At 38.2% G+C, this 19,169-nt stretch overlaps 2 protein-coding genes across 2 annotated transcripts; one reads left to right on the top strand and one right to left on the bottom strand.

Moving 5' to 3' along the window:
• On the bottom strand, positions 3,579–11,127 carry LOC109718358 (glutamate-1-semialdehyde 2,1-aminomutase, chloroplastic-like). Its single transcript, XM_020244553.1, has 3 exons — positions 10,825–11,127; positions 6,673–6,846; positions 3,579–4,918 (listed from the first exon to the last, which is right to left on the bottom strand). Exons 1-3 carry the CDS (start codon positions 10,993–10,995, stop codon positions 3,851–3,853), a joined length of 1,413 nt encoding a protein of 470 aa, XP_020100142.1. The 5' UTR covers positions 10,996–11,127; the 3' UTR covers positions 3,579–3,850.
• Positions 15,321–16,910, top strand: LOC109718501. The gene is given in 1 exon segment (XM_020244753.1): positions 15,321–16,910. A coding segment is annotated over 1 exon segment (1,590 nt).

Here is a 19,169-nt window from a genome sequence, read left to right as displayed (position 1 = left end):
GTGGATTCTGTGTCTCGATCTTTTCTTCGCTCTTGCTGTGGTTCGAGTTTCGACAGATGCCACTTTATTCCAGCAATTGGAGCATCGGGCGGTTTATTCACATGTTGGAACTCCAAAATTTTCGATTGTACGGAGGCGTTGGTGCGCGACCACTCGCTCACCCTCAACTTGAAACATGTTACCAGTGGAACGAGCTTTTACCTGTCAAACGTATATCGACCGCCAACATGGGACGAGAAAGAAGAGTTTTGTTCTGAACTCCTCGCTCTCGGCGCGGTTTGCTCCAACAGTAAATGGGCTATTTGTGGGGATTTCAACTTTACTAGAAACCAGGCAGAACACACCGGGAACCGGTGGAGCACAAAAGCGATGTCCATGTTCTCTGACCTCATCTCAAATCTCGAAGTTATTTACCTGCCGATTTCCAACCAAAATTTTACTTGGTGGGGAGGACTTCTCAAACAACGTACCAATCTAGTGGAACGAAGTACCCGGTGAGAGGTCAGCTATCCTCACTTTAACGACGAAATTGAGACACTGCAGAAACAGGATGAAAGAATGGTGCAAGACGAAATTTCATAGTATATCCAACGCGATAAGGTATATACAGAAGGAAATTCGATGCATTGACCTATTAGAGAAGCGGAACATACTGCCTCAGAAAGTACGGGATAAACGGGTAGATCTTAAAGCACAACTCCATCTCATCTTGAAGGAAGAAGAAATCCTATGGAGAACGAGAGCAAAACAGCACTGGCTTAAGGAAGGTGATAGCAACACAAAGTTTTTCCACGCAGTTGCCAACGGGCGGAAGCGTAGTAATGAGATACAGTATGTTGAAGATGATGCTGGAAGACAAATCAGAAACGAAGCTCAAAAGAAATCATGTTTCTTTCAATCCTTCAAACGTCTGTTTGGGAGCGTGGAAGATGAGCCTTCTTCTTTCGGCAATTGGGCCGACTTGTATCGAACGGATGCCTTATCCGACACGGACTTCCTTACGAGCCCCTTTACTATAGACGAAGTTAAAAATGCTACCTTTCAACTGGGTAGTGACAAGGCACCTGGTCCCGATGGCTTCCCGCTAATCTTTTTCCAATATTTCTGGGAGACAGTAAAGGAAAACATATTTGATATCTTCATATTTGATATCTTCATAGACATTCAGGATACCGACCTCTTCACGGCACCGGCAGACTACTCATATGTATGTTTAATTCCCAAAAAGGAAGGAGCATGTCAGGTTAATGATTTCCGACCGATTTGCCTCATAAACGAAATTCAAAAGATTATCTCTAAAGTGCTCGCGAACAGACTCGCGGGCGTTTTACCATCAATTATCTCTCCATCACATTCGGCCTTCCTGAAAAATCGACTATTAGCTGACTCTTTCGTCACTGCAACTGAACTACTCAACTGGTGCGCAAGAACCAATAAGGAGTGCGTCAGTATTAAGGTGGATTTCGAGAAAGCTTATGACAAAGTCAGTTGGAGGTTCTTACAAAGTATACTACGATGGCTTGGGTTCAGCGACAAATGGTGGAACTGGATCGAACAATATATCTGCAACGCAAAAATCGCCATTTTAGTAAACGGCTCGCCGACAAAGTGGATAAAAACAAGGAGGGGGCTGAGACAGGGGGACCGACTATTCCCCTACCTATTCATATTAGTGGCCGACTGTTTGGCTAGAATCACGAAAGCAGCAAGGGGTAATAACTTGCTTTAGGGAATTGGACCGACAGACGAGTGTCAAACAGTGATTCTACAGTATGCGGACGACACATTATTCTTCTCTGAGCCCAAAAAGTCCGCTATGCATAACTTACTTTTCATCTGGAAGATGTTTGAATGGGCCTCTGGCCTTAAGATAAATATGAACAAGACGGAACTTTACCACTTGGGAACCACCGCAAACAGAGCTAAACGACTCACGGATATTTTGGGGTGTAGCGTTGGTAACCTACCGTTTCGCTACTTGGGGCTTCCGCTACATATCAAACCCCTTCGAAAGGAAGATTGGACTCCGATCGTCAGCTGCATTGAGACGCGCATTGAAGGATGGAAGGCAAAACTCCTCTCACAAGGGGGGAGACTCATCCTGGTCAACTCAGTACTCTCGAATCTTCCGTTATTCTACTTTGCAATATTCAAAGTGCCGCATTGGGTTCTGAATCGCATTGAAGCGCTTAGAAGATCCTTCTTTTGGAAAGAGTGTTCCAAAATTTCAGGGGGTTCATGCCTCGTTGGTTGGAAAACGATATGTAAAAGCAAAAAAGAATAAGGTCTAGGGATCAAGGATATGGAAGCAATGAATAAGGCGCTTTTAGCCAAATGGTGGTGGTGTTTCTTCAATGAGAGGCATCTGTTATGGGGGAGGTTGATCACAGCATTATATTACACCAAAAGAAGGCCGTTACACGAAGGCAGATCCTTCAGACCTTACTCCCAGTGGTGGAGAAGCGTGATGAGCTGTCAAGACGTGTTCAAATGTGGGGTTTCGTATGTTCTTGGCGACGGGAAAAACATCAGGTGGTGGTCGGACATTTGGATCAAAGAAACCCTTTTTAGTACCCGATTTTCAGGAATTTTCTGCAGAATTGCAAATTAGGATGCCACAGCCTCACAATGCTAGAATGAAAGAGGATGGAGATGACGCTTCATAACCAGAGGCCTTGCTATATATACCAATTGTCAGAACCGCCAATAGACTACGTTGCTCAAAAACCTGCTCTCTCAGTATAGCCCATCGGTCACACATGACAAACTAAAGTGGCGATGGACTGCCAACCAAATTTTCATCGTCAAATCCCTTTACGAATTCATAACCGATGGAGGTCAGATCGATCCTTTGTACGAGCATCTTTGGGGGTTAAAAATCCCGCTCAAGCACAAAGTTTTCATTTGGATTCTACTTCGAAAGAGATTACTTACAACAAACAGACTGGTTCGCCGAGGGTGCCCTGTGGATCAGCATTGCATGTTCTGTGTGTTACTTGCAGAAACCTGTGACCACTTGTTCCACGACTGTATCTTTGTCAGATGCCTTCGAATTAAAGCAGGAGCCTTAGTGGCGGCTGATTCGAATGTGGGGGATGTACGACGGCTATGGACACAGATCTCCGACAATCCCGATGTCGTAACGAGATCGAAAAGTTTAATCCAGTTGGCGGCAATCTGGTCGGTCATATGGACGAAGCAAAACGGCATTTGCTTCTGCGACGTGCCTCTTAATGCTTCCCCGACGTGCCTCTTAATGCTTCCCGAGCTCTCGAACGTGTCGCTTCTTTGATCAGAGCCTGGAACGATGCCCTTTGAACCCTCCCGTGCTCTGCCATCCGTTTTTTCCTATGTTTATTTTGTTTTCCCTTGTTTGCTATGTCTAACCTAGTTTTATTGTTTTCTCTTGTTTTGCTGGCTCGGTTCGGACGCCCTAGCTACTTCTAGTATGTATGCTAAATTCATTTTGCTTAATGAATGAAGCAGGTAGCTTGCTACCTATTTCTCAAAAAAAAAAAAAAAAAAAGTTCATTCCGATTCCGATTCAAGTGACTAGCCAAATAAAATGAAATAATGAGTCATTCAAATTTCGATTCCAGCTTATTTTTATTCCGATTCCAATTTTAATTTCGACTTTGAACCAAAGACACCCTAACATTTTAATATTTTGTGCATAACAAACTTACAACAGATACACCAGCCCTCAACATAAGGAAAGATCCTAAAGTTCCATTCCTATGGGTCAAACCATTTCATAAGAACCATAAAACTCTCAAGCATACAAAATCAGCTACAAGGTAGGAAAAAACAGAAAATGGTGATGGAGAAAAGCTATTTAAAAACTCTCATGCTATATCCTCTGAAGCACTCTTTCAGCAGCCTCAACTGTTTGCTCAATATCTTTAGAAGAGTGTGCTAAGCTCGTAAATCCTGCCTCAAACTGCGAAGGAGCAAGATAGACACCCTCCTCCAACATTCCACGATGAAACCTCGCGAACTTTGAAGTATCACTCTTCTTGGCATCCGCAAAATTGTGAACTGGACCACCAGTGAAGAAGAACCCGAACATTCCTCTTATATGCCCGCCGCACATTTCATGTCCCCCGCGCTTACCAGCATCCAAAATTCCATTAACGAGATCACCAGTAATATTATCCAAGTAATCATAGCAACCAGGCTCCATCAAACGCTTAAGGGTGTGAATTCCTGCCGTCATCGCTAAGGGATTCCCACTAAGAGTCCCGGCCTGGTACATCGGCCCGGCTGGCGCTACCTTCTCCATTATGTCTCTCCTCCCGCCATAAGCACCAACTGGAAGACCACCTCCTATGATTTTCCCCATTGTGGTCAAATCAGGAATTATCCCAAAATACTCTTGGGCCCCGCCGTAAGCCAAACGAAATCCAGTCATCACCTCATCAAATATCAAAAGAGCACCATTTTCTTTTGTAATTTTGCGAAGAGAATTTAGAAACTCAGGTTTTGGTGTGATGAACCCAGCATTCCCAACAACCGGTTCGAGGATAACAGCTGCTATATCGCCCTTATGGGTATTAAACAGATTCTTGATAGTTTCAAGGTCATTGTACGGAGAGGTTAGGGTGTCAGAGGTGGCCCCTTTGGGCACGCCAGGGGAGTCGGGAAGGCCGAGGGTTGCAACGCCACTGCCGGCCTTGACAAGGAAGGAGTCAGCGTGGCCGTGGTAGCATCCCTCAAATTTGATGACCTTCTGCCGTCCAGTGAAGGCACGGGCAAGGCGGAGTGCCCCCATACAGGCCTCAGTTCCAGAGTTAACGAAGCGAACCATCTCAACACTTGGCACAGCTGAGATCACCATTTCCGCAAGCACATTCTCCAGCACGCATGGGGCACCGAAGCTGGTGCCTTTCTTCAGTGTTTCAATTAGGGCAGCATTCACCTGTCATTACAAATATGATGAGTCATGATAATGTTTCCCAACAGTTAGTTAATACCATGTTGTATCAGGAATTAATTTCAGTTCAGAATCCAATTGATCCAAAATGGCACAGTAATGCATTTACCAAAATGAAGTGTTCTTGAGCATAGTTCATTTTACAAGGTTTTGATCAGTGGCAAAAATAACAAACAATTCATTGTGTTTCTCATATTTCCACCAACACATTTGGGAACAACAAATAATAACAATTTAATTTGCTTACACATAACACTAAAAGATGCAAAGCAAATTAAGAAGATTCCATAATCTCAAAAAGAAAAGCTTCTGGAAATAAAATATTTAACATCAATAGATTTTGCTTATCATCTTAGTACTGAAGGGATCCTGAAAAATGTAAAAAGAGCATATTCTCTGAATAATTGGGTTTATTAATACAAGTATGAAAAGCGGATTGAACTTGTGCTCCTACTATTATTAGGTTCCAAAAATTCCAGAAGATGTACCATTAAAAGATTGTAACGACATCATAGAGGATTGAGATTATCTTGTCTTTAGCATTTTTAGATCGAAATCTATTCATTTTTCTTAATGTAGGTTGTACCAAATGTTCATGAAACATATTTGATTATCATTAGACAATCGCATTATCTGCACAAGTATGTTTATGACTGAATAGTCTGTTCAAGTTAACATGCCTTTCTTTATGTTATATGGTGTATTAACTTGTCACAACCCAATCAATCATGCCGTCCTTGGTTCACTTAATTTGAAGGCCAATCTGATCTACAATTTTAACTGCCCTGAAGTCACATGATAATATGTAACACTTAGTAGTCCTACAAATCTAGTGCAAGCAATTTTTTAATTTAAACTCATTGCTTATGCATAATATACTGTCAATCCTCAACATTATACAACTAAAGCAAAAAAAACCACAAACAAACACGTTTTATTCCTTGCTATAACACCATCACAGTTGCCCTATACAATGAAATGTCAGGCCTGTTTGAAAAGGCAAAAGAAAAAAAGAAACATTAGGTATGGACAAAAAAAGATGAAGAGAAATAGACAAATAGGAGAATACTCATTAGGTTTAAAGCATTTCCTATATGACATGAGTCTCATAAAAACTATCAGATCTTCAAAAGGTTGTAGCTAGAAATTCGTGTATTTGTTTGTTTAAATATTCTTACTACGTAAAGTTAAAGAAGAGAAAAAAAAAGTCATATTTTCATGTCTTCAGTATATATCCTTAGCGGAGATCGAGAAGTCATCCAAATTCATAGGAATGTTTGTTTTGTATTATCAAAACCATCCTTTACAAAGGCAAATTTATACGCCAGAAAAACAACCTTTGCAATGGAATATGCAAAATTAGCCTTGTTTGGATGTTGGATGATAACTTACTCAGTATGGAGTTTTTCTTGTGTAATTGAAGGTAGGAGTTTGATTTTTTCCCCTTGAAAAGCCTTAGCATTCATAATTTAGTAGGATAGCATATTTTACCCATGAGATAATTTATCTAGTTATCTAATTCCAAAAAATGACTTGAAGGCAAAATATGCTATTTCCATTCAGAATATTTAACCACACTCTTAGCTTCCAATCATAGAAAAAAAAAATCCTTACAGCAAGTAGGATATCACCAGATAACTAATTCCGACCTCCAAACAAGGCTTTCAGGTTGAACAAGGATATATATGAAATTTGCAACGTCAGTTAAGTAAATATCTCAACTAAGATATGAAGTTCACCTTATCATCAGCATGACCAATGATAGCAGGACCCCAGGAACCAACATAATCAATGTATTCATTACCATCAACATCCCACATCCGGGATCCCTTTACAGAGTCAAAAACGATGGGCTGGCCACCAACTGATTTAAAGGCACGAACAGGTGAATTAACACCTCCAGGCATCAGTTCCTAAAACAAAAGGATGCTTTGAGATCAGTAAAATTACACTCGTTGGCCAAAATTTTAGAAAAAACTCATTAGAACTAAATTAGAAAAGAAACTATTAACATTAGAATGCAGCAACTGAAATCAAGACCGGCGACAAAACATTTTTTAATTAGTTGTTCAAACCAAGATACTTATAATTTGAATAACAAGAGATAATGTGATTTGTCGAGCCATTAGGTGCCTACAATCAGGTAAATGACAAAAATATAAAGTTGTGATGGCAAGAAACAACATATATTTACAGCTGCAGATATTGAAGCAAGCTTAGTGTCAGGGACTTGGCGACTTTTCAAACTGGCCCAAGTCCTTGGCCCAAATGGGCAGCTAAAGGGGCACCAAACCAGCAGCCATTGTGGGAGACAAAGGGTCATGTAACTGCCAACGGACTTGATGGCTCCAAAACTGCCAATGAAAACCCAAGGGCCATGGGCAACCCTTGGGATCACCTTGCATTCATGAGGGCTCTTTACCATGTGATAGTTGGTGAGTTAATGTATGCTTAATGGGTGAGTTATTGTGGACTAGGTTCATTTGTGCCTATAAATAGAGGGTTGGCTAAGGCCAAGAGAGAGTAGTTTAAGAGAGTGTTTTCTGTAATTTATATTTCTAAATAGTGAAGTACTTAGTTTTTGCAGAACCTCTATCCCTCCTCCCTCTCTCGTTTTCTTTTTCTCGCACTTAGTCTTTGAAGGCGGATGTCTGAACTTGCAAGACTGAGGTAGGTTTGCCCATCTTCTCGAGTAGGAAGGCAGGCGTCGCACGGGCTTTGGCAAGCTAAATCACGAAGTCCGTGACATTAGGCTGTTTTAAGGTTGTCCCATTAGACATAAACAGGTTCAGATAGAAGAAACATCATAGTGGTGGGAGCATCATACATAGGCTAATTGTTTTCTCACCCATCAACATTAAAGATGCCATCTTCTATTAGACAGATGAGAACCAAACTTGTCCAACCAATCATTAATCTTATTTCTGTCCCAAGGTAACAATATCTTAAGAAAAAGAAGAAAATGATCAGAAACAACAAAAATTCTACCCTACCCAACTGAAGCCTGTATACAATGGCAAGCCTAAGCCAAGAACTCAAAACCAACTTCAAATCATCTTATCAACATGGAAATCAAATCATCTAGTCAACATGGAAACTTATAGTTGATGGCTTAGCTCTTCAGAGTGCACTTGTCTTAGAAGTGTGTACAAGTGATTACTGTCCCGAGGCCTTGGTGAGTGGTCAATATCCATCCTTTATCATTTGATGATTTGAGCAGTCCTAGGTCTCTAACTCTGGCATTAGTTTTTTCAATTAACAATTTACAAGGATTGTTAATTTCTGGATGCAAATTTCATAGCACTAGTGTTGCCATGTGGTATGTCCGTATTGGCTGGTTCTAATTCAATCCAATCCACATGAGATGTCAATTAGGATTTATCCTAATAAGTTAAGGATAAAGACATTATATATTAGATATTCTAATCCTAATCTCTATGTACGTTTACTTGTACAGCGATAGTTAGTGGATTTAGTTTTATATCCTGCTCTAATACATGTTTAGTTGTTGACTCCTAGGAATTGTTGTATGCTAGTTGTAGATTCCTAGGATTGCTACAGATTTTGTTGGATGCTTCAAATGTGCAAAAAATTCTTGTACATGCGGCGGATTTGTTGACATACCCCTGGAGCTTCCGCTGTGGACCCGGGGCATGACAGAATGTATAAGAGAAAATTGGCTAATGTGGCCAAGTGGAAGATTGTTGCCATGTGGTTAGGGGTGGCAATTCAGCTCGCTATTCGCAAGCCAGCTCGTGTTCGGCTCGAAATGAGCTCGAGATCGAATCGCTCGTTTAATAAACGAGCCGAACACAAGCTGGGGTCAGCTCGCTCGTGTTCGGCTCGATAACAGCTCGAATACATATATTTTATATTTATATATATAAATTAATAATTATATATGCATATAATACAAATTTTTATTATTTAACGTTTAGCCCAACCTAAATATAAAGCCCAACTCAATTATAAAATGGTTCATTTATATGTAAAATTTTAACCATTAGATCAAAGAATAACGGGTAAGATCTTACAAATTTATTTTCTATATGTATTCTTTCTAATCCTTTTAAATTCTTATTCATAAGTCAGCTCGTATTCAGCTCATGTTCAGCGGGCCAAATTGTTCGGCCCGAACACGAGCCGACCCCAGCTTGCTCATGTTCGGCTCATTGACACCCCTACATGTGGTATGTCCACACTGGTCAGTTCTAATTCAACTCAATCCACATGAGATGTCGATCAGGGTTTATCCTAATAAGTTAAGAATAAGAACAAATTATATATTTTTTATTAGTTAAAAAATATATTTTCTAATAAATATCTTACTAGGAAAAAAGGAAATCCTCTTTCTTCTTTCTCTATATTCTATCTGAAATTTCCACCTACGTTTCCGGGGTTTTGGGGGTGGGCAATTGTGGAGACTCTAATAGCCTTTCACGAGGATTAAGCGTAGAGATTCTGACACGACGTCCGATCGCAGATCCAGGAGGTCATAAGATGAATACGACGATCCGAAAAGTTCTTCCGTTGGAACTACTATAAATATGATATTTTACAATCGTTAATTTTCCTACAAGCACTACTATTTAGCCACAACAGTTTTCTTATTGTATATCATGTGAAGTTTGAAATTCTTTTATATAATATGACTAAAAGAATCTACAAGTCTTTTCTAATCATTGAGAAAATAGTCCATATTTTCCAAAGTTTTACCTTTTAACGTTCAAAATAGCATATCACATAATCACTAAGATTACAACACAAGAAATCTTCACTTAAAAGCTCCTTCGCCGGTCATTTTTGTGTTCTTTAATTAGTATTGAGAGAGAGCTTAGATCAATTTCATTTTTATTCTATGCAGTATCGGTAGAAGAGCAGCACTATCTCTAATAACAAAGCACTCTAGTTATACAATAGAAAGCAAGCTTTCCAATTCACAAAGAAAAGCATAATATTTATAATCAAGCTATTCTCACACAATTTATTTATATTTTGTAAAGGTTTTTAACTATTAAAATTAGTGCCTACTTGTAAAAGGGTGTTTTCAAAATCAGAAGCAATTTTTATGCTGTGTGCACCCATGCTAAATTTTTATGCTTATTCAAACTAAAATTTAACTTGAGCACTCCTATACCAAAATGCTTTGTTCATTTTGATTAATGCATTATTTTGCAGAGTTCAAGTAGTGTGTTGGTATAGATTCACAAGCATTTTTACTAAAGCAACAATTTGTGAGTCCAGCCATAATGTCTAATAATGCATTAATCCTTTTTCAAAAGTAATTGGTATTTCAACTCATCGACTCAAGCTATCAGCTATAAGGTTTTCATAGAATGTAAAAATAATCAATAAGAACCAAAATCGACATAGCAAACTAACTCAAAAATGATAACCAAGATCATACTTTTCAGGAGTGGAGACTATAAATTAAATCTACTCGGACGAGCAAAACTCAGTGACTTCTTGAACTCAAAATCTTAGAATGCATAAACAAATCAACAAACAGATTGCATTCAACACACTAATCAGCATAAACAGTCAGGTGCATTCCATGAACCGACAAAACGAGCAAGCAAATAATCGAACACAAAAATAATGCAAAATTTCTCCTGAACCACATAAACCCATATTTACATCTAGGAGTTACAATTGATACTCCTTTAAAACAAAAAAAAAAAAAAAACTGAAAAAATAAAAAGTGAATATAACCATTCTGCAGGAAAATGTAAACCCATGACAGGAGAGAGCTAAGCAAGACCGAGCCATCCCAAACCAAATAACCGAAATTGTTTAAAAATAAAAACTGCAGACACAAAATACCCAAAAATAGCATAAAATTGTAGAGGGAAAAAAGAGATGAAAAATAAAAAAGGACATGAGAATGCAACCTTTGCAGCGTTGAATATTTCCTCAGATTTGTCGAGAGTGAAGCTCTTCTTCTCGACGGAGACCGCATTTCTTATCACGGAGGCTACGCGGCGGCTCGGCGAGCGCGATGGCTTCGTCGAGAGCGCAGGGAACAGAGAGCGGCTGTAGCCGACGCCGGAGACGCTCGTCATCTCCCTCCCTAACTCTCGCTGTATATTCGCGGATGAGTTGCAACAAGGAACAGATAAGAGAACTCTTTCTGGTTCTAGGTCTAGGTCAAAATAGTAGAGGTTGTGGATTGGGTTTTTCTTAAGCGGGTTTTGGTGGCCGAAAACCTACGACCACCACATATTTCAAAGACAAAGGAGGAGGCGAGGAGCAATGGGTCCCGCGGTACTTTCCTTCTTTCCTTCTCTCTTCGTCTCTTTGTCTCTTTCTCCGTGCACTTTTGAGAAGCGCGTAACATAGCAGTAAGATTTTTTTATAAAATAATTCTATAAAATTTTGGTACTTGCAAAATAAACCAACCAAAATTATATTTGAAAAAACTAATCCTCCTTTTGTCATATAGAAGACAAATTAAAATTTTCTCTTAAAGACGATGAATCCTCGTAAAAACGGTGAATTATTCACCGCCTTCTTAATTTTTCACAAAAGCAGTGAACTATTCACCGTTTTTTACTTATTTACTTTTCCTTTATATATGCCATATATAATTCTAATAACCACATAAATATTCCGACAAACTACATATAATTTTAACAATCTGAAAATTCTAATAATCTATCTATATAATCCTAACAATAAAAAAAAATCATAATAATCTATCCATAATTTATTTTTTGTATAATCTATGTATAATTTTAACAACCTCATTTTTTTTCTCTTTCCTATATATAATTCCCAACGCGTAATAAAAAATTGTGAAGAAGACGGTAAATCGTTAACCGTCTTAATAAATGCGGTGAACAATTCACCTCCTTTAAAAGACCTTGGGGTCTTTTAGAATGCGGTAAACGATTCATCGCATTTCGAAAGTTAATTTGCCAAATATAAATTTCATAGGGTTATTTCGCAAATTATAAAATTTTAGATGGTTATTTTGTAAGAAGGTTCTAGCAGCAATGAACATCGCATTCTCCCCTTTTCGAGGAGGAACCAACAACAAGAGGAAGACAGGGAAGAGGAGAGGGAAGGAAGAAGATGGTGATGATAATGGTGACGGATGCTGTGCTCTGCGATGAGCTCCTCGAAGAGATTCTCCGCCGCCTCCCGCCTTCCTCTTCTTCCTCCGTATCGCTTGTCTCCAAACGATGGCTCTTTCTCCACCGCTCTTCGGCTACCTCCTTATCTTTCCGAATCCCCTCTTCTCCCTTTGCTTCTTCAACTGCCGACAACAATAATAATAATAATAATAGTATGTCTGCTGCTACTATGGTTTCTAATATCCTCTCCCACTACCCTTTCCTCTCTAGTCTGACTGTCGTCTCTTCCGGCCATGCCGGCCATCCTCCTCCTACTGCTGCACCATCGTTGTCGTCCGATGATCACCTTCTAGTCGTCGCGACTGCCGCCTGCTCCCACCGCCTCTCCCACCTGCCACCTGCGCTTCCACCCTGCCGACGACTCGCTTTTCTCCCCCTCCACCCTCCTCTCCACCTCTTTCTCCCTCTGCCACCTCACTTCCCTCCACATCTCCGCCCTTCTCCCCCTCTCCTTTTGCTCGCTTAAACACTTTACCATATGGTATGTCCGTATTGACCAATTCTAATTCAATCCAATCCACATGAGATGTCAATAAGAATTTATCCTAATAAGTTAAGGATAAAGACATTATATATTAGATATTCTAATCCTAATCTCTATGTACGTTTACTTGTATAACGATAGTTAGTGGATTTAGTTTTATATCCTACTCTGATACATGTTTAGTTGTTGACTCTTAGGAATTGTTGTATGATAGTTGTAGATTCCTAGGATTGCTACAGATTTTGTTGGATGCTTCAAATGTGCAGAAATTACTTTTACATACGGCGGATTTGTTGACATAGCCCTGGAGTTTCCGCTGTGGACCCGGGGTATGATAGAATGTATAAGAGAAAATCGGCTAATGTGGCCAAGTGGAAGATTGTTGCATGTGGTATGTCCACATTGGCCGATTCTAATTCAACTCAATCCACATGAGATGTCGATCAAAATTTATCCTAGTAAGTTAAGGATAAGAACAAATTATATATTTTTTATTAGTTAAAATATATATTTTCTAATAAATATTTTACTAGAAAAAAAGGAAATTTCTTTTCTTCTTTCTCTATATTCTATCTGGAATTTTCACCTACGTTTTGGGGGTTTAAGGGGAGGACAATTGTGGAGACTCTAATAGTCTTTCACAAAGATCAAGCATAGAGATCCCGACACGACGTCCAATCGCAGATCCAGAAGGTCGTAAGCTGAATACGACGATCCGAAAAGTTCTTCCGTTGGAACTACTATAAATATGATATTTTACAGTGGTTAATTTTCCTACAAGCACTATTATTCAGCCATAATAGTTTTCTTATTGTATATCATGTGGGGTTTGAAATTCTTTTATATAATATGACTAAAAGAATCTACAAGTCTTTTCTAATTATTAAGAAAATAGTCCATATTTTCCAAAATTTTACCTTTTATTTTCTAATCACAAAGATTACAACACAAGAAATCTTCACTTAAAAGCTCCTTCGCCGATCATTTCTATGTTCTTTAATTAGTATTGAGAGAGAGCTTAAATTAATTTCATTTTTATTCTATTCAAGAGCACACTCCTATACCAAAATGCTTTGTTCATTTTGATTAATGCATTATTTTGCAGAGTTTAAGTAGTGTGTTGGTATAGATTCACAAGCATTTTTACTAAAGCAACAATTTNAAATAGTCCATATTTTCCAAAATTTTACCTTTTATTTTCTAATCACAAAGATTACAACACAAGAAATGTGAATTGAAAAGCTCCTTCGCCGATCATTTCTATGTTCTTTAATTAGTATTGAGAGAGAGCTTAAATTAATTTCATTTTTATTCTATGCAGTATTGATAGAAGAGCAGCACTATCTCTAATAGCAAAGCACTCTAGTTACACAATAGAAAGGCAAGCTTTTCAATTCACAAAGAAAAGCATAATATATGATAATCAAACTATTCTCACACAATTTATTTATATTTTGTAAAGGTTTTTAACTATTTAAATTAGTGCCTACTTGTAAAAGGGTGCTTTCAAAATCAGAAGTAATTTTTATGCTATGTGCACTCATACTAAATTTTTGTGCTTATTCAAACTAAAATTTAACTCAAGAGCACACTCCTATCCCAAAATGCTTTGTTCATTTTGATTAATGCATTATTTTGCAGAGTTTAAGTAGTGTGTTGGTATAGATTCACAAGCATTTTTACTAAAGCAACAATTTGTGAGTCTAGCCATAATGTCCAATAATGCATTAATTTTTTTTCAAAAGTAATTGGTACTTCAACTCAAGCTATCAGCTATGAAGTTTTCATAGAATGTAAAAACGATCAATAAGAACCAAGCTATCAGCTATGAAGTTTTCATAGAATGTAAAAATGATCAATAAGAACCAAAATCGACATAGCAAACTAACTTAAAAATGATAACCAAGATCATTTTTTCAGGAGTGGAAGCTATAAAGTAAATCTACTCGAACGAGCAAAACTCAGTGACTTCGTGAACTCAAAATCTTAGAATGCATAAACAAATCAACAAAAAGATTGCATTCCACACACTAATCAGCATAAACAGTCAGGTGCATTCCATGAACCGACAAAACGAACAAGCAAATAATTGAACACAAAAATAATGCAAAATTTCTCCTAAACCAAATAAACCCATATTTACATCTAGGAGTTACAATTTATACTCCTTAAAAAAATCAAAAAAATAAAAAGTGAATATAACCATTCTGCAGGAAAATGTAAACCCATGACAGGACAGAGTTAAGCAAGACTAAGCCATCCCAAACCAAATAACCGAAATTGTTTAAAAAATGAAAACTGCAGACACAAAATACTCAAAAATAGCATAAAATTGTAGAGGAAAAAAAGAGATGAAAAAATTATAATAATCTATCCATAATTTATTTTCCGTATAATCTACGTACAATTTTAACAACCTTACTTTTTTTCTCTTTTCCATATATAATTCCCAACGTGTAATAAAAAATTGTGAAGAAGGCGGTGAATCGTTAACCATCTTAATGAATGCGGTGAACGATTCACCGACTTTAAAAGACCTTGGGGTCTTTCAGAATGCTATGAACGATTCATTGCATTTCAAGTGTTAATTTGCCAAATATAAATTTGATAGGATTATCTTGTAAATTATAAAATTTTAGAAGATTATTTTATAAAAAAGTCATAGCAGCAACGAACCTCGCCCTCTCCCCATTTCGAGAACGAACCAACAACCAGAGAAAGACAGGGGAGAGGAGAGGGAAGGAAGGAGATGGTGATTATGATGGTGATGGATGCTGTGCTCTGCGATGAGCTTCTTGAAAAGATTCTCCGCCGCCTCCCTCCTTCCTCTTCTTCCTCCGTATCGCTTGTCTCCAAACGCTGGCTCTTCCTCCACCGCTCTTCGACTACCTCCTTATCTCTCCGAATCCCCTCTTCTCCCTTTCCTCTTTCAACTGTTGACAACAACAACAACAATAATAATAATAGTATGTCTGCAGCTGCTATGGTTTCCAATATCCTCTCCTACTACCCTTTTCTCTCCCGTCTGACCGTCGTCTCTTCCGGCCACTACGGCCATCCTCCTCCTGCTGTCACGCCATCATTGTCGTTCGATGATCACCTTCTAGTCGCCGTGGTTGGCGCCTGCTCCCGCCGCCTCTCCCACTTGCGCTTCCACCCTACCGACGACTCGCCTCTCTCCCCCTTCACCCTCCTCTCTGCCTCATCCTCCCTCCGCCACCTCACTTTCCTCCACATCTCTGCCCTTCTCCCCCTCTTCTTCCACTGGCTCAAACACTTTCGCTGCTTAATATCCCTCTCCCTCGTCTGCTCCTGCGCCAAGCAATTATCTGGACGAGAATCCGAAGAAGAAGAAGAGGAAGAGGACGACGACGATCGCGAAGATACTGATCGTGAGATTTTGGTGCTGCCTCTCGAGAGCCTGTCGCTGTCCGGCATTCGCTCGACAGACAGTGGACTCTCTTGGCTGTGGCGGCGGTGCGGTGGTCTGCGCCGACTGCAGCTGCGCGCCTACGACGGCACGGGCCCGCCCTCCTCCTTCGCACTCTGCCTGGCGGGCCTCCTCTGCCTCGAGCTCCGCACCTGCTGCGCCATCGCCGACCGCGTCCTCCACCAGGCTGCTGAGCACTGTCGCACCCTCACCATGCTCCTCCTCTACGACGGCGGCAGCCATGACGCCCTTCGCCAATTCATCCAGCAGCGCAGCGCCGCCCTCCGCGTCCTCGACCTTCGCCTAGCCCTCGACCTCCACAATGACCACCTCTTCGCAATTGCCGCTGGCAATAATCACCCTAACCGCCGCCCCCACAGTGCGACCGGAGTGGCAATGCAGGGACTCTCGGCCCTCCGCCTGCAAAGCTGCTGCCTGGTGACCGGGGATGGGCTCCGGTCCCTCGTGCGCTCGCCCGTGGCGGCAGCAATCGAGGAGCTCGCACTCGTTAACTGTGATGTTGTCGAGCGCGAGCCCAGCCTGCTCACTTTTCTCGGGCAGAGCATGCCAGGGCTCCAGAGGCTCGACTTGTCGCACAACGAATTGCTTGCCGACAAGGAAGTTGCGTCCATGCTAGCCTCATGCCATAATCTGGTGGACGTCAGGCTACGAGGATGCACAAGTCTAATAGGAACGTCCCTGCTCTCTTTACTTAAGCACTGCGGTCGAGTGCTCTAGGTCGTCGACGTCTCCAGTTGCCCCGGAGTCAGCGTCCACGCTATTGAGATCTTCGTTCTGAACGCGACTCGGCCGGATCAGATTACGGTCGAAGAAAGCAAGCTGTCTGATGCTGCTAGAGCCTTTGCATCCCGGAAAGCAATCAAGACCTCAGAAGCTACTTCAGCAATCACAACAAGGTGCATATAAATCTTTTAAGCCCACCGAAGGCTCTACTAAACCTTGTTCGAGAGTTTGCTTTGCTTATTCTGTATATAGTTATGATGTCCTGTCACAGATGTTTCTGTTAATGTATGATGCTGTATGTATATATCTATATCCATAGTCATGGCAAACAAGGTGTTGTGGATATACTCAGTCAAATATTTCCATAAAAAATAATGAAACAAAACAAAACTTGATGAATATTGATTACCCTTCTCGTTGAGCTATTGCCTGTAAGAGCTTAGCTTAGAAAAAGGTTCTTTCATTTTTCATTGTATATGATCAAACCAATAAAAACATATCATGTTTAATATGTTAGTCATGTTTCTATCTGCATGACCTCTTAATTTGCGTCTCTGTATGTTTTTTTTTTTTTTCTTTTTTCTATTTGTTAGTAATTTGTCCATGACATTTCTTTTTCTTTTTCTTTCAGTAATCGTGGTTTGTATTTCTCTTTTGTACGTTCTCTTAACGTTTCTCTTCGTTACGAACTAAGTGCCTTTTTATAATCATGTCTTAAAATTATCTTGATGGGCTTAGAGATTTTGATAGTGTTTGGTTCGGAAATAAGAGGAGAAATACGCCATTGTTCCTTCTTTTGTTCCCAAACACTATTTTCGATATTCGAGAATAGTAATTCTTTCATTTCTGAAATAAGCTGGCATAACCCGGTATAACTTTGGAACAGTGGTTCCAACTCTTTTTGGAAAAGCCTATCCTTAAGTAGGAACAACATTAATTAAAATCTAATCTAATTTTAATTATAATATTAAATTATTAATTAATTTAATTAAAGTATTTAAGTCATTACCTATTGCTTAAATAAATAGTAAAATAATTAATTAATTTATTATTTATAAATAATTAACTAATTAAAATTAATATTTTAATCAATTTATTCAATAACCAATATTTATTTTGATCAACCATTAATATTTTGACTAATCTATTTCATTTTTAACTAATTATCTAACTAAAATAATTTACTAACTAATTAATAAGTTAAGTTGTTTTTATAATTAACTAATTAATTAATGTATCGATTAATTATTTAGGATGCCTAAATGAGTAAATCATTCACAATTATCATTTTCACAAATTCTATTAATCAAACAATGCATTAGGTCTGTTTGTTTGGGTGAAAGTGGAAAGGGGTGAAATCATTTTCGGCTATAAACTATCACTTTCGCTATTTGTTTCCCCATAATAAAGATACGGCCGAAATTGAGTTATCCGAAACAGCGTAATTAACTTCGGCTCACTCTTCAATTACAGTGAAGAGAGGTGAAGAAAAAATAATAAAATAATACAATGAGTAATACTAGTTATATTTAAATATATTTAATTATGGTACTAATTGCTCTTTTATTTAGTTTGCATATTTTAAATATGATAAAATTTGATTAGTTAAGTTTTAGTATATCCTTCATTTCGTTTGTACATCTAAAATATGATAAAAATTGATTAGTTAAGTATTTATATTTTTTTAATTTATAATTCATTATTGTATATTATTATAATTTATGTATAAAAAAATAATTTAGTTGCTTTAGATTAATTCTTTAATTATATATAATATAATTATATTATTTTTTATTATATTATAATTATAATTTGTTAAGTTATTTATTATTTATACATAAATTATAATTTTATATTATTTATTTTTTGCGAAACAAATAGAAGAACTCAAGAAACTTCACGTTCATATATAGTTATAAAACAAACGCATAGAAGAAGTAGTTTTTACCGAACTCCACTTCAATCCAAAGTCTACTTTAATCTAAAGTCCAATTTTGATGAAACAAACATGCCTTAGTGAATAATGTGATCGATTTGGTTACAATATAAACCACCTTCACTCTCTAAGAAGTTAGGCCTAGGCCTAGGTATACTCCCCCTAATATTTTTTCAAAAAAAATAAATTTTATTTAAAAATAATTTCTAAATTTTAAAATTTTATATAAATAATTATTTAAATTTTAGAATTTAATTTTTTAAAATTTTATCTAAATAAATTTTTAAAAGTTTTATAATTTTTTAAATTTTGCCCAAATAGCTTTTAAAGGATTAAACTTTTATTCAAATAATTTTTCAAAATTTAAATTTTAAATATTTTTTTTTTAAATTATAAATTCTAATTTTGTAACACCAATACCCCACTAACACTTAGAAAAAAATTATTTTAGAATTTTTTAAAGGGAAAACTTCAAAAACCCCCCATGTGGTTTCAATTTTTTTCAC

Source organism: Ananas comosus, linkage group 12 (assembly GCF_001540865.1).
Source record: "Ananas comosus cultivar F153 linkage group 12, ASM154086v1, whole genome shotgun sequence".
NCBI lineage: Eukaryota > Viridiplantae > Streptophyta > Magnoliopsida > Poales > Bromeliaceae > Ananas > Ananas comosus.
Note: the sequence above shows the minus strand (reverse complement) of the source record. Positions and strands in the feature narration are given on the sequence as shown.

What these genes read in the sequence shown, in the direction of transcription:
- LOC109718358 (XM_020244553.1), bottom strand. Translation starts at nt 10,995, where the DNA reads ATGACGAGCGTCTCCGGCGTCGGCTACAGCCGCTCTCTGTTCCCTGCG. An exon ending in AAATATTCAACGCTGCAAAG is followed by an intron (nt 6,847 to 10,824) that starts GTTGCATTCTCA and finishes CTTTTGTTTTAG; the next exon opens with GAACTGATGCCTGGAGGTGT. An exon ending in TTGGTCATGCTGATGATAAG is followed by an intron (nt 4,919 to 6,672) that starts GTGAACTTCATA and finishes TTGTAATGACAG; the next exon opens with GTGAATGCTGCCCTAATTGA.